Source organism: Nannospalax galili, unplaced genomic scaffold, assembly GCF_000622305.1.
Source record: "Nannospalax galili isolate Female #2095 unplaced genomic scaffold, S.galili_v1.0 scaffold395, whole genome shotgun sequence".
Lineage (NCBI taxonomy): Eukaryota > Metazoa > Chordata > Mammalia > Rodentia > Spalacidae > Nannospalax > Nannospalax galili.
Genome location: NW_008335527.1, coordinates 652,695 through 668,203, shown reverse-complemented (window position 1 = coordinate 668,203; position 15,509 = coordinate 652,695). Strand labels below are relative to the sequence as shown.

The 15,509-nt window shown below is 39.8% G+C and overlaps 1 protein-coding gene across 1 annotated transcript; it reads right to left on the bottom strand.

Moving 5' to 3' along the window:
• Positions 1-607: 607 nt before the first annotated feature.
• Positions 608-15,150, bottom strand: Nup43 (nucleoporin 43). The gene is made up of 8 exons (XM_008830411.3): positions 14,972-15,150; positions 13,877-13,999; positions 11,721-11,798; positions 9,992-10,172; positions 8,257-8,392; positions 7,164-7,315; positions 3,832-3,954; positions 608-1,034 (listed from the first exon to the last, which is right to left on the bottom strand). The coding sequence occupies exons 1-8, from the start codon at positions 15,089-15,091 to the stop codon at positions 805-807; spliced, it is 1,143 nt and encodes a 380-aa protein (XP_008828633.1). The 5' UTR covers positions 15,092-15,150; the 3' UTR covers positions 608-804.
• Positions 15,151-15,509: the final 359 nt, after the last annotated feature.

The following is a 15,509-nucleotide window of genomic DNA, read 5'->3' as shown; positions in this document are numbered from 1 at the left end:
TTTTTAAATATTTTATTATTTTTATTTTATGCGTATGAGTGTATTGCCTGCATGATGTGAGCGCACCCATGTTGTGCAATGCCAGCGGAGGTCAGAAGAGGGCTTCGGATTCCCCTGGAACTGGAGTTAAGGATGATTCGTAGCCACCATGTGGGTGCTGGGAATCAAACCCAGGTCCTCTGTAAGAGCAGTCAGTGCTCTTAACCGCTGAGCCATCTCTCCAGCCCCATAAAGAAATATTTTTAGTAATAAATCTGGCTCACATAAGCATGCCTGATCAGCTGTGAGGAGTCTTGGTATATGATGTGGTTGCAGATGTCAAGAGACACAGCCAGCATTGGCCCATGTTGAAATTTATGCTGCTGCTATGTGCACAGCAATCTACCTTATGCCTGTAAACGTTCATTGGCTATATAATTTAAATTTACATAATTCTAACTTTGACTCTTCATAGTTGTTTATTTCATAGAATTGTTTGCCTTAACCATAAAAAGCAAACACTTTTTAAAAAAAGAAGACTCAGGTCCTTAATGTCAATAGCAGCCTGCATTGAAGGCAATGTGTGTAACAGCACAAGGACCCCTCTGAAGGTCTATATACCCAAGTCTTTTGCTATAAGTCATTTATCAGATTCTTCAAGTGTTAGGAGGACTCCAGCTACCAAAAGCCAAAAGTAGGCACTGACATTAACAATGGTTTACTGTCTCTTTGAAAATATCACATTTTCTGATGATAAAATTTTGCACAGAAATTAAAATGGATAAAGCTGTGTGTTTTACTTGAAATCTTACCAAAACAGTACTTTCAAGAAAATAGTTGTCTGGTAACATAAATTGCTTCTGCATCAGTTCCACAAACAAGACAAGGACCTAAAACATCCAAACTGTTTACAGACAGAGTCCTTTTGGGAAGCAAGCTTGTGATTTCAAGGCGGTCTTTGGCAGTATCAGTGCTGAGCCAGAAAGTTATTAGAGACTGGTGAACATTAGCCTGGCTGCTTATGCTGTGAGACAAGAAAGTACTGCTTCTTCCTCCTGGGAGCAAATAAGAAAGGGGAAATGCTTAAGACTAATATATCAGTAAACACAAAGCTTCTGCTATTTCAAAAAGTTAATCATTTCAACTTGTTTACCTTTCAGTTAAACCAGGCTGATAAGGGAGGTAAAAGTAAGGTAATAAAAAAAAAAACAGGCAGGTAATTCTGTCATATGTCATCCTTTAAAAAAAAAAGCATTACATTTATTTATTGTGTGTATGTGTGTCTGTGTGTGGCTGCACGTGTGCTATAGCACACATGTGGAGGTTAGAGGGCAACTTGCAGGAGTCAGTTTTCTTCTACTTCCATGTGAGTCCCAGGGATCAAACTCAGATTGTTAAATTGGTGGCAAGAGCCTTTGCCCACTGAGCCACCTTGCCCAACTATGTCATCTTGTGACCAAAACTTAGTCAGTAGTATTAAATATCCAACATTCAAAGGGAAAATAGGGATGCCAATCTTGTAATCTTTAGGAAAAGCAGAAAATTGAATTATGCTATTTTTTAATTTTTTTTTTTTCTGAGACAGAATCTCACTAGCCCAGGCTGGCATGGAATTTGCTGTATATGCAGACCAGGTCTGGTCTTGAACTCAGAGATCTGCCTGTCTCTGATTCTCAAGGTATGTACCACCATGCCTTACCTTTTTAATGGAAAGTCTCAAAGAGTTACCACAAGCAGCCAGAGACAGAAATAAGGAAAAAAGAAACCAAAAAATACAGATAATCACAGAAGTATAAGCTCTGGGTAACGTAAGATGTGAACCTTTTGGTTCTGCTTACTGCTGTAGGACAGCGCTAGCAGAGCATCTGCCATAGCACAGGCATTAGCAGGTATCTGAATATATGACCAAATGCACAAATTCTGATAAATCCTCAAAAACAGGAACACTTAGAAAATGTAAAACAAGTAAATAACAAGAAGACCTCCCTCTTCCCCCATTACAAGTATATAGTTTCTGATTGATCTTTTACTTACTGCTGATTTTAATCAGGAAATACAAAGAAACTCTGGTTTCTTTTTGTTTGGATTTTCAGACAAGGTCTTATTCTATAGCCAAGGCTGACTCTTAACTTGTGGTAATCCTACTGCCTCAGACTCCGGAGGACTATTATTACAGTTGTCATCCACCACAACCACCTTGGCTGTGTTACGTGAACCAGCTAATTGCATTTTTGGTCATCAAGAACATCGGAAGAAATACCTAATAGTCATATTTCAAGTCCCATGATTTTCAAATTTATGTGGCACAGGAGAATGGAAACATTTCTCAGCACTCAGAAAACTGAAGGAGTGTGGAAGTTTGAAGCCTGCTCCGATTACACAGCAATTTCAAGGCTAGTCTAAGGTATGTAGTGAGACTCTCTGTGCGTCAAGAAACCAAGATGGGGCTGAAGAGATACCTCAGCAGTTAAAATACTGGCTGCTCTTGCAGAGGACCCTGGTTTGGTTTCCAGCACCTATGTGGTGGCTAACAGTGGTTTGTGACTCCAGTTCCAGAGGATCAAATGCCCTCTTCTGGCTTCCACAGGCATTGCACACGTGGTATACTTACTCACATGCAGGCAAAATACTCATAACACATAAAAAAAAATTTTTTTTAAAGAAACCAAGAGAAAGTTGTTTCCCTGATGGCAACACTTAAGCTTGTCTGCTCTTTTGAGTTCTAACTAAGAAAAGTATAACTTTTCCTTTTTTTAATTTATTTTTTTATTTTTTACTTTTGGATACTGGCCAAAAGCTTTTAACATGCCTTCTTGGACACTCTGGGTTTAGTGTATCATAGCTCTTCCTCCTTCTTTTCTCCATCTCCCTTCTGGCAGCCGCTGAGATTTACAGCTTGCCTGCCCTCTTGTGAAAATTGTGCTTGAGGGGCTGGAGAGATGGCTTAGTGGTTCAGAGTACTTGTTGGTCTTCCAGAGGACCTGGGTTCAGTTCCCAGAACCCACATGGCTGCTAACTGCCACCCTAGAGGATCTGGCTTACATATATATAGTCTAAAACCTCATACACATAAAATTTTTTTAAAAAATTGTGCTTGAGATTCAAATAAAAAACAAAAAACAAAACAAACAAACAAAAAAACAGGGACATAGCTCATTAGTAGAACACTTGCCTTATGCACAAAGCTTTGGGTTCAATCTTCAGTACCATAAAAAAGAGACAGAGAGACGTTGGGTATGGTAGCACACAACTTTAATCCTAGTACATGGGAGGCAGAGGCAGGAAAATCTCTGTGAGTTTGAAGGTCAGCCTGGTCTACATATCAAGTTCTAGTTGGGGTTACAGAGAGAACATCTTAAAAAGATAAAGAGGAGGGGGGAGAGAATGTCTAATGTGACATTCATGAATTATTTCTTTATCAAATTCTTTAAAATTATGTATATGTGTGTGTCTGTGTGTAGGTATACATGCAAATGAGTGTATGTGCCCTCAGAGTCCAGAAGAGAGGAGTTGGATCCCCTGGAGCTGAAGTTACAGGCAATTGTGAGCTGCCTAATGTGGGTGCTGGGATTTAAACACAGGTCCTCTGCAAAAGTACTATGTGCTCTTAACCACTGAGTCATATCTCCAGCCATCCCCTCAAGCCATGATTTAAAAAATTTGTGTTTTCTTTCTGAGATAGGGGTTCGTGTACCCTAGGATGGCCCTGAATTAACTATGTAGCTGAGACTGACATTCAATTCCCGATTCTCCTGCTTCAACTTCTCAAATGGTATTTATTGCCATGTGGCTAATTTGATATTTAAAAGTATCCTAAAACAACATGCAGGTACCTTTCCTAAGACATTTTACCTTGGTGGAAGAGTGAAGACTTTTCAGGCATATCTGTGGAGGCATCCCAATGCCAGAGGGATCCATCTTCAGAACAAGTAAACAGATGATCTGGTTTGGATGGGTGGAAGTGAACTTCCCACACTAAGAGAAAAATCAGCAGCTTATTCCTGTGCAGATTAACTGAACAAGAAAGACTAAAGCCCTATTTTACACATCGTCTTCCATTATCCTCCATCACATACCTATAAACCTTGTTGGTTAAAAATCAAAGGCTTCAAAATTAAATGACAGAATAAATCTTCTGGTGACTATAGTATGCAGTCAGTCACTACTTAGGTGAAATGTCTAACTTACTTATGGAAAAGAATGTCCATGAGATAATACTGAAAAGACTTTATCAAAATTGGTTATGTTCCCTTATAATGAATTTCCATGCCATTAACAGATAAACATTTACACAACTGGCACAACAGCAGGAATACCATAATGGAAACATCAAAATAAAGACGAGAATCCAATATTGGCTCATGCCAGTACTGTGGATATTTCTGGCTTATAGCATAGAAATAAGCAGCCACTCCCTTGGAAATGTTATAAGAATTTGGATCCCTTTCAGATGGATCAGAAAGCCACCACATTGTAACTGCTACCCCAACCTTCACCCTCACCTCTAACTTTAAGGGAACTTTGAGTGTCCACAGATTCCTGGGTGTTAGTGATTAGCCAGGACTCCCTAGCATGGAGAGAAAACAGGAAGACTCTAAACAAGGGTTCCGGGAGTCTTAGCTATGTCACCTTAGAGCACCAATACAGAAAGTGTCTGAGGTGTAGCATGAAGAGTGAATGGCATGTTTGCAAGGTGGTAATCTTCGCTCTGACATTTATCACAAATATGCCATAGAAAGGTCACCTCACAGGAGAAGAATATGTGCCCAGGGAGTTCTTAACACAGCACATTTACAGTGTCATTAATGTGAGGGGCTGGGAGTAGGTGACAGTGGAGAAAGCCTCCTAGCATTTATGAGGTTCTGGGTTCAACTTTCAGCACTCAAAACAAAACAAAGTTAAACATATGGCTCAGTAGTTAAGACCTGGGTTCAGTTCCCAGCACCCACATGGTGGCTAGGAACTACTGGAAACTAGTTCCAGGTGATCCAACGCCCTCTTCTGGCCTCCACAGGCATTCCACATCGTGGGTGCACTTACATACATGCAGACAAAACACTCATACACATAAAAATTAAAAAACAAAACAGAAGAAAAAACTAACAATAACAAAACAAAATAACAGCTGGGTATGTTTAATCCCAGCACTCCAGAGGCAGAGGTGGGAGCAGCTCTTCGAGTTCCAGGCCAGCTGGTCTATGTAGAGTTTCAGGCCAGCCAGGGCTACACACCGAGACCTTGTCTCCAAAAACCAAAACATAAAACCAAAACCAAACCAACCAACCAACCAACCAAACAAAACCCTGACCAAATTGCCTGAATCTACATTATTTATACATTTATTTCCAAATTGGATAAAAAACAAAAACAACCCTATAAAACATCTAACTTCATCTCTAACTAGGATTGAGGATGAATTAAAAATAATATATTGTAAGCCACAACATTTGTGTGCACTATTAAAAGGGGGCTGGTAAGAGGACATCTCAGATGGCAGGGAGGAGCTAAGTGGCAGAGCACATCCCTAGGGTGTATCAGGACACAGATCATCTGCCTTTGCTGGGATTAAGGGCCTGCACCACAAGCATAGACTAAAGACTTTTAATTAACCTTGAAACTAAAAAGCTAATGCAAGCTCAGTAAACCATGTGATTTAGAAGAATGCTTGGCATTGTGTATATGGGATGCTTTAGGCCTAGGGTTGAAAGGACAAGATTATCTGATAAGGATGAACCTAAGTTTGTAGTTTCCCAATTGAAGCTGAAGCAATGGTTTTAAATAAAATTATGGGTGAGGCCTGACACAATGGCACAGTTCTAGGAGGCATGTGGGGAGAATAGGTGCCCTCAGAATTTGGGCTCACCCTTAAAAAATAAAGTAACAAATTAGGCTATTTCTTCAGGTAATAGTGTAATGTGGCATAGTAACATCACAAAAGATAATGTAAAAATTTTCCTTTCTTTAGGAGGATTTGGCAGGAGTGGGGGTGGGGCTCTGGGTGTGCCATTCAGGGTTCTCACGAAACACAAGGCTGGCCTTGAACCCCTGATTCTCATGCCTCTATATCCCAACTGCTGGGATTACACATGCCTAGCTAAAATTTTCTTAAACAGAGAAGTTGCAATACTGGTTTAATTTTGTTTTCTTGTACTTTAATTATGCTTCAGAACTTAACATGAATTTCTTTCAAACCAAAATTTAAAAATATAATCTATTTTGGTTTTACAATTACCTACATTATCTATTGCACTTATTAAAAAAATAATAATTAGGGGTTGGAGACATCACTCAGCAATTAAGAGCACTGGTTGCTCTTACAGAGGACCCGGGTTCGATTTCCAGCACCCACATGGTGGTTAACAACTGTCCCCAGAACTCCAGTTCCAGGGAAATCCAATGCTCTCTTCTGACCTCCACTGGCATTGCACAACACGAGTATACTTATACACATGTAGGCAACACTCATACACACAAAATAAAAACAATAAATTATTTTTAAAAATAATAAATAATAAATGGAAAGGGCATATCCAAAAAAGTCCAAAATCAAATAGTAAGATCATGTCAGACCAGGGGTCATAGCACCATGGTAGAACACTTGTGTGAGGCTGTGGACTTGATCCCATTAATGGGTGGTGGTGGGTGGGGGAAATCTCTTTTATCTAGGAGTTGTGGCTCATGCCTATAATCGCAGCACTTAGGAAGCTGAGGCAGGAGGACTATGGTAAGGTGGAGGCCAATTTAGGCTACGTAGTGAGTTCCAGGAGAATCTGGGCTAGAAAGTGAGCACAATAGTACTTACTTAATGAGTACAGCAGATCAGCAGGTATGAGCAAGAACCTGCCATTCTACAGAACAAAGGCATTCTCACACCGGGAAGCATGACAATATCAAGTGCAAAGTTTTATACAGAACAATCAATAATCTGACAACAAGCATGACAGTGTTTTGGTCTGTAGAGTCTACTTCTCAGTAAGATAACTATCTAACAATACTTACTACAGTTCTTGATCATAATGAAATGTTAGAGAACTTAAAATCAAACCCTAAAAAGGATTACCTAAATTTATACAATTCAGACATTAAAAGCTATGATGTGAAATGATCTCTTTGTACCAGTATGTGAAGTGCTCATGTGATAGAACTCACCCAACAAAACCTTTTTGCATCTCCAAAATACTTACTTTCAGCTTCATGAGCCTTTAGCAGAGATACCGGCATGGTGCCTTGTCTAACATCCCAAATGCTCAGCATTCCATCCTGGCCACCAGTAGCTACAACGTGCTGCTGGTTGGGATGTCTGTCAACACAGTGGAGTGGCACTCGGTCACCCGTCCTTTTGAAGGAGATAGGACAAGATCAAAGATGTGGTAAAGGACAATTTATCCTTGCATAATGAGAAATACATTTCCTTCCATTGCCTAAACAATACTTATGTGGCTGGAGATACTAAATCTTAGTGATGTGAAAATTTTTTTTTTAAATTTTAATTCATTTATTTTATTTTATGTGTATGAGTGCCTACATGTATACAAGTGGATCCTCAAGAACTGGAGTTAGGGACAGTTGTCAGCCACTTATGTGGGTGCTGGGAACCAAACCCAGGTCCTCTGCAAGAACAGCCAGTGCTTTTAACCACTGAGCCATCTCTCCAGTCCCAATAAAAATTTTTTAACTAAACTAAAAATATTTATAAATAGTAAGAAAATTTTGAAATTAAAGGTCAACATTACTGCCTCAATTTGGAAACACGGGAGGCAAAATAACACAATGGTAAGATGTGCCAGAAACAGTTCAATATCTAAGGTTTTAAAACATATACATAAACTATAACAAATATTCTTTACTCCTACCTTATTTAATGCTTAGTTCATATAACTTTTTTCAATCTGATACTATATTCTAGTTTCCTGAGAGAGAAGCAAAGGTTGCATACCTAGAAAGGGGTATTTCTGCTAGGAAAAAAAATACCTTGAGCTGTATTTTATTTATAATCACATCTAGTATAGATTTTTACCCACTACCAATAATACTATTTGATGAACAGAAATAAGTTCTCTATTAAATAACATACACTTTAAAGAGATAAAGCCTCTGAATCAATATAAAAGATATTTACAAAATGTAGAATTAGAGAATCAAACTCATCCTTGCTTTATCAAATGGCATCAAGGATCACTGTCTTTAAAATTCAATTAAAATACAAAATTAATTGTGATATCCAACTGAACAAATTAATTTTGCATTATATTACTGAAATGACAAATCAAAACTTACAGTGATAAGATTTGACAGGGCTCATTTCCTTGTTGTCTGAAATCCCATATTTTCAACTGTCCAATTGAATTTACTGTAACAATCTCAGGAGTTCGCAGGAAGGTTACAGCATGGAGGGTACTGCTATCCGCATTGTCTAAAGTTTAAAAAATGGTAGTGTGTGTTAACAGGTTCTTTTTCAAGAAAATTTTAAGTCACATTCTGCCTGTTAATTAAAAATTACTAACGACTCACAGTTTAATTTTTCATGGGAAAATGTACAGTAATGTCAAGACATTCTTCTCCAGTAGAAGACATCACTCATATGACAGAGTTTTCTAAATGCAAGGCTGATTTATCCATACTGTTCTGTTTCCTCTCAAGGTTGCTAAAATAAGCCGGGTGTGGTGGTGCACGCCTTTAATCCCAGCACTTGGGAGACAGAGGCAGGTGGAGTTCAAGGCCAGCCTGGTCTACATAGTGAATTCCAGGACAGCTGGGGCTATAGGGAGACCCTGTCTCAAAAAAGACCAAAGGAAAAAAAAAATTTGCTAAAATGAACTTGACACCAAACTTCCCTTCTACTGGGTTAAAACTCAGTGATTCTGCCAGGCGTGGTGGCGTGCACTGTTAATCCCAGAACTTGGGAGGCAGAGGCAGGTGGATCTCTGTGAGTTCAAGGCCAGCCTGGTCTACATAGTGAGTTCCAGGACAGCTGGGGTTACAGGGAGACCCTGTCTCAAAAAGACAAAAAAACAAAACAAAACAAAATTCAGTGATTCCTACAAAGCTCACTCTGATCTTGTAGTACTGTATTGACTTGTGGTAAATGTATTCATCTTTACCCTTACTAGCATCCTCTTCATTGAAATCCTTCATGATTGTGAAAATGGACTTCTTTTGGAGACAGGATCTCATTATGTGGGTCAAGCTGGCCTTGAACTCAAGATCTTCCTGCCTTACCTCTAGAGTGGTGGGATTAGAGGAGTAAACCCTATACCTGGCTATTATAATGGTTCTGTTTAGATTTCTTGATGTTTAGAACTTAAGGCACAAAATGCATACTTCTAACCTTGATCTGTGCCACTCCTATACTTTATTCCTAGGCAATGGCTACTGACAATTAAGCAAGTGATGCAGCTCAGAACCTTAAAGAACCCTCAAAACTGATGCCTGGTTCAGTCCCTAGAAATTCTGCTCCAAGAAGTCTCGGGTGATAGACCACTGGGAATCTCCTCAGCAAATCTGAGTGAAGCACAGTTGGGAATGAAAATAATGTTCTAAACACCACCCGCTCACACACTTTTAAGAGCAATGTGTTTTCCATCAGAAGTCATGACCTCTGTTGCCATGCATTCAATACTCTTTGCAACATGATTCCAAGTTACCTTTCTGGCTTCATCTTTCATCTAGCCAATAACAAATATCTAATGTCAGATCACTGTACACTTTGTCACTGTCTCTATGGTATTCCCTTTTAGAATGACTTATAGTATAGAATTAAGAATACATTAACAGCCACTTGGTCCCTGATACTTAACAATTCCTTTTAGGCAAAAACCAAAACAAAACAACAAAGAACCCCCAAATTTTTCTCTCTGTTCTGTCATCAATCTTTCACACTGGCCTCATCAACATACTTAACAAAGGGATCATGCTTGGCGTATTTGCAACCCCCTCTCCCTTAAATGCTTAGCATTGTGTTTACTCAGCTCAATTACTCTGTGATGGATGAAAGCAATAGTATTCTTTTTACCTATAGTTCTGACAGCTTCCTTGTGATCAATTCTGAAGAGATTTATTCGACCATCCTCTCCAACTGTGACAATTTCTGGGTTGTCGCACACGATACCTGTACATGGTGCACTGCTGTAGGTAGGACTTCCAGGACCCGTGTGGTGGTGAGCTGCTTTCCACTGCTGGCTGACCGACAGAGTCTAGGCATCAGAAAGGAATATACTTTTACTCACATTGAAGTTGTAAAGAATGAGCCCCTTTCTTTCAATGGGCTTTGGATTTTCTTTTGAGACAGACCTCACTCTGAATCCTAAACTGCCCTGAAACAGTCCTATCTCAGCCTCCCACATGATAGGGATTATAGGTACGAGCCACCATACCCAACCAATAGAATTTTTAAATTCTATCTTGTATCCTCCTAGAAAAAATTCTCGGTTCTTGTTTTACTTTAAAGTGCTGAAGTTTTGAAATTACTTCCATGAGATTTTTTTGTACACTGAATTAGGCTTACTACTAAGCCTAATTTATATCAAACTAATAATTTTTGGTAACAAATAGCTGAATGTTCAAAGGGAATTCCTTAAAATTTTATAGGAATGAACTTTCATGTAAGGAACTAACCTCTACAACTTTTTCCTGCATGATCCCATTAAGAAAATAGTTAACAAAATTTGTATCATATTTACTAAGCATGTCTATAACAAAAAGATCTTTGCTAATTCCAAAGTCTAAATAAGCAACCTTATTCATTAGTATAAACCTGTGTTATTACCTGCGGGGCTATTTTTTACCCTCAGTGAATACCCAGAAGGTCAGCACCCTTCTAAGAAAAGCAATGAAACAAAGGCCTTTTAAAAAAATTAATTAGCTAGTTAATTAATTTGTCTTTTTGAGACAAGGTCTCCCTGTGGCCCCAGCGGCCTGAAACTAACTATGTAGACCAGGCTGGCTTTGAACTCACAGAGATCTGGCTGCTTCTGCCTCCCAGGTGATAGGATTAAAGGTGTATGCCACCATGCTTGGTGGCTTTTTATTTTTTTTAAATACTACTTCTACTTTTTAGGTTTTTAAAAGTTTTTTTTTTTTTTAAATTCAAGTGCTTGTGTGTGTGTGTGTGTGTGTGGTGTGTGTTGTGTGTATGTGTGTGTCTTCATGAGTTTATGTGTACCTCATACATGCAGGTGCTCTTGGGAGTCCAGAAGAGGGTATTGTGAGCCACCTGACACAGTGCTGGGAACCAAATTCCTGTTCTCTACAAGAGCAATGTGCTGTAGCCATTTCTCCAGCCCCAGAACCTCTCTTAATGAAGACCTGGGTTCTACCAATAGAAATAAAATGGCTGGAAGTTGAGCATACACTCTCTCACACATACAAATATGGTTGTAGACTATCAAAATGTGAGTCATACAGGGCTAGGGGGTGTAGCTCAGTGGTAGAATATCTGCTTACCACATCTGAGATTCTGAGATTAAGCCTCAGCACCCCTCACAAAGTGGACAATATTTTCTCCTATCATGCTTTCCCCCCTTTCTTTAAAATGAGGTTGTGCTATGTTGCCCAGACTGGTCTTGAGCTATTGGGAATCCCACAGTCCTTTTTTCTCAGCCTCTAGAATAGCAGAAGAAACAGGAGTGTGCCAAGTGATTGACTCTCTTCATATTTAAACACTATAAAACACTGTGTACTTATTAAGCAAGATCTTTAAAATAATTAAAATACATGCCTACTTTTCTAAAAAAGATCTTTACCTGGTTATTTGGATGGTGAAGGAAAACTGTTACACATCCTGTTGATGAAGCAGCTACAATTCTTTCCTGGTCAAAAAACTAAACAGAAAATTCCTGTATATTAGTGATTCAGAAATATTAGTAAGGAAGAAGCTCATTTTGTTCAACTCAACTAATAGCAAACCTTGTAAGAATTTTATAAACAAATGGCTTATACATGCTCAGCAAATAAAATGTGCTAAGAGATCTGATAATAAAAATTGCTATACAACTGCTGGGCATGGTGGCGCATGCCTGTAGTCCCAGCACTTGGGAGGCAGAGGCAGGGGATCTTTGTGAGTTCAAGGCCAGCCTGGTCTATATAGTGAGTTCCAGGACAGCTGGGGCTATAAGGAGACCCTGTCTCAGACCAAAAACAAACAAAAAAAATTGCTATATAAATTAAGAATATTGCCATGAAAGAGAATTTAAAAAATTTTTCTCACCTATGATTTGGGGCCACAATAATCAATATTTAAAAACACACCATTCCTAACAGGCAACTTTCTACTAAGTAAAATGCATAACCTCGAAGGCCATGGTGGCACACGCCTTTAATCCCAGCACTTGGGAGGCAGAGGCAGGCAGATCTTTGTGAGTATGAGGCCAGCCTGGTCTACATAGTGAGTTCCAGGACAGCTGGGGCTATAAGGAGACCCTGTCTCAAAAAAAGACAAAAAAAAAAACAAACATAACCTTTGAATTCACACAGGTTTTTTTTCTTTTTTTTTTGTGGGGGGAGTGAGGAAGGACAGTCTATGTTGTTCAAATTGACACTGAACTCCTGAGCTTCTCCTGCCTCAGTTTCCTAAGTGCATGGGACTACAAGCACCTGCCACCACATCCAGTTTTGGAAAACTTATTACTTGGGGCTGGAGAGACAGCTCAGCAGTTAAGAGCACTGGCTGCTCTTTCAGAGGACCTGGGCTAGATTTCCAGCACCCATATGGTGGCTAACAAGTGTTTTTAACTCCAGTTCTAGATGATCTGACACACTCTTCTGATTTCCGCTGGTATTGCACGACACAGGAGCACTTACATACAAACAGGCAATACATTCACAAACATAAAGATAAAATAATAGGTAAAAAATATAAAAAGAAGCCGGGTGTGGTAGTGCACGCCTTTAATCCCAGCACTCGGGAGGCAGAGGCAGGCAGATCTCTGTGAGTTAAAGGCCAGCCTGGTCTACATAGTGAGTTCCAGGACAGCTGGGGCTACAGGGAGACCCTGTCTCAAAAGAGACAAAAAATTAAATAAATATATATAAAGAAATAAAAAGAAAAAAGAAAACTGTTTTGAGATGTTTTTAGAGAACTTAAGTTTTGTTAAGTTTTGATAAATCTTTAAGATGGAGCACTAATTTCTACTCAGGAAATTGTTATAAGAATTCAAGCATCAGGGCTGGAAAGATGGCTCAATGGTTAAGAACACTGTTCTTGCAGAAGACCCAGGCTCAAGTCCCAGCACCCACATGGCAGCTAACAACTGTCTGTAACTCCAGTTCCAGGTGATCCAATATAGCCTCTTCTGTCTCGGTGGGCATTGCATGACATGGGTGCACTTACTATAACATGCAGGCATAACACTCAAACACATAAAAAAAAAAATACTAAAAAAAAAAAAAAGAATTCAAGCATCAATTCCATGTAAGCCATTCTGCATATTTACCATACAGTAAATGCTCAAAAAAAAGAATTCAAGCATCAGTTCCATGTAAGCCATTCTGCATATTTACCATACAGTAAATGCTCAAAAAAAAGAATTCAAGCATCAGTTCCATGTAAGCCATTCTGCATATTTACCATACAGTAAATGCTCAAAAAAAAGAATTCAAGCATCAGTTCCATGTAAGCCATTCTGCATATTTACCATACAGTAAATGCTCAAAGGGAGAGTACTTCCTTGGCATATAGCTGGGCAATTACTTTTAAAACTGTGACTTATCTGCATTCTGATTCCCAGTCCTGGTCCCAATTCTGCCACTGAATGCTTAAATGATGATGGCAAACTACAATCCATGGATTACTTAGTGCTCTGTATGCCAGGGTGGGACTAGACAAACCATAATGTGCTATCCATCTCTAAATATCTTCTCACATTTCAAAAGTTAACTTTGGGGCATGACATAGATCTACCTGTAAATCCATGACATCACCATGGTGTTTGATATCACACAATAATTGATGGTCTCCTTCAAACCCTCCGTCAGAATCCATGTTTCCAAAATCTCCAATAGACCATAGTGAAACGGAATTTTCCTGTAGAACAGAAAGTTTTCTCTTGAGATGATGAAGAGGTCAATGCTAGGAAAGTAAAGTTTGGATTGCCTTTCATGAGACTGCTTCAAAAGTGAACTGGCTCAGCAAACTTCCCTAAGTTACTCCATTCTGTTCAGAGCCATTTCAGCAGCAACTTTGCTCCACACCAAAGGTGGAGGGGGGCAACCTTGGGCCTTGGAAAATTGCCCTAGCCATGAATCATGGAATGTGCTCATTCCAGACATTATATTTTTGCTAACCAGCTTGTTTTCACTTCTGTAACCTGCTTGCTGCCTTGGGTCGCCCTGACACAGGGTATAAGACCACCCTTGTTATTCTGTTATTCCTGTTATTGTATGACCACCTAGAAGTCATTTACCTTGACTGTCTTATTATACTTATTATGGCTAAAATAGTTGGCTAGTTTTAAGGTCACAAAGTTGGATTCCAAGTTATATGACTGTATCACTTTGTATAATGATTGGTTGTTGATTAATAGTCAAAATTCTGCTATGTTGTACAAACCTGATTGGTTCACAACTGTCCTGTTTTAATAATAATTCTGTAATCCTATAAAAACTCTGACCTGACAATTATCAGGGCTGCTTCTACTCCCGTGATAGACAGCCCGCAGGTAGAAAATTAAAATTTACCTTGCTACTTTTCTTAAATGGTGTTGGTGATTTTTTTTTTACGAATTCTGTCCTATAACAGAAAGCATCTCAAACACTGTGGTAAGAGTTTAGCTTGAGATCAGAGATGGCCTGGTCAGGACCATATGACTACAGACTTGTTAAGAGTTTAAAGCCACACCCAAGGCTCAGGCACCTGAGGCCAGACCCCAGGCTCACCGCGCCGGCTTTTGGCTCCAGATTCACTGGGTCCGAAACCGGCTCCGGGGAATGCCCAGGCAGGGCCAGAAGCAAGTTCGCCGGGGCTGTGGAGTAGGCGGCAGGCCCTCCGGACCCGTACCTCATTGTCCCAAGAGCCGATGGCGAAGGTCTCTGCGGTCTGCAGGCTCCCCGGAGGAACCGGTCGCCAGCGGGTTTTGCTAATTTTCTGAGAAACGAACTTGGCGTAAATTTCCTCCATGCTGAAATCAAGCCAGGGTGGTGCAGCAGAAAGCACAAAGCGCGCCTCTGGGTCCCACCCCTTCCTGCACAACTCTGATTGGATGAAGCTGCACTAGTTGACGGTGGCCGCAGAAAGCCAACTCTCATCAGTGCGAGAACCGGCCAGGACCTGAACTGTGGTGCTGATCTTCTTGAAGACTGCTATGAACAAAGGCCCCACATACCCCTAGGCATTAAATGTATACTGACCCTAGGCATTAGATGTACACTGACACGATGTTTTTTGTGCAGTAACAGTGCTACGTCTAAGGACAATTTAAGAGCAAAAGTAAACCAATGCAGGAGAAAATACCTTATATGGGCCCTAAGTGTTTAGTTGCCCATCACTGCACATAGAAAACGATTTAAAATCCTTTGGCTAGGACTGAGGTGTAGTT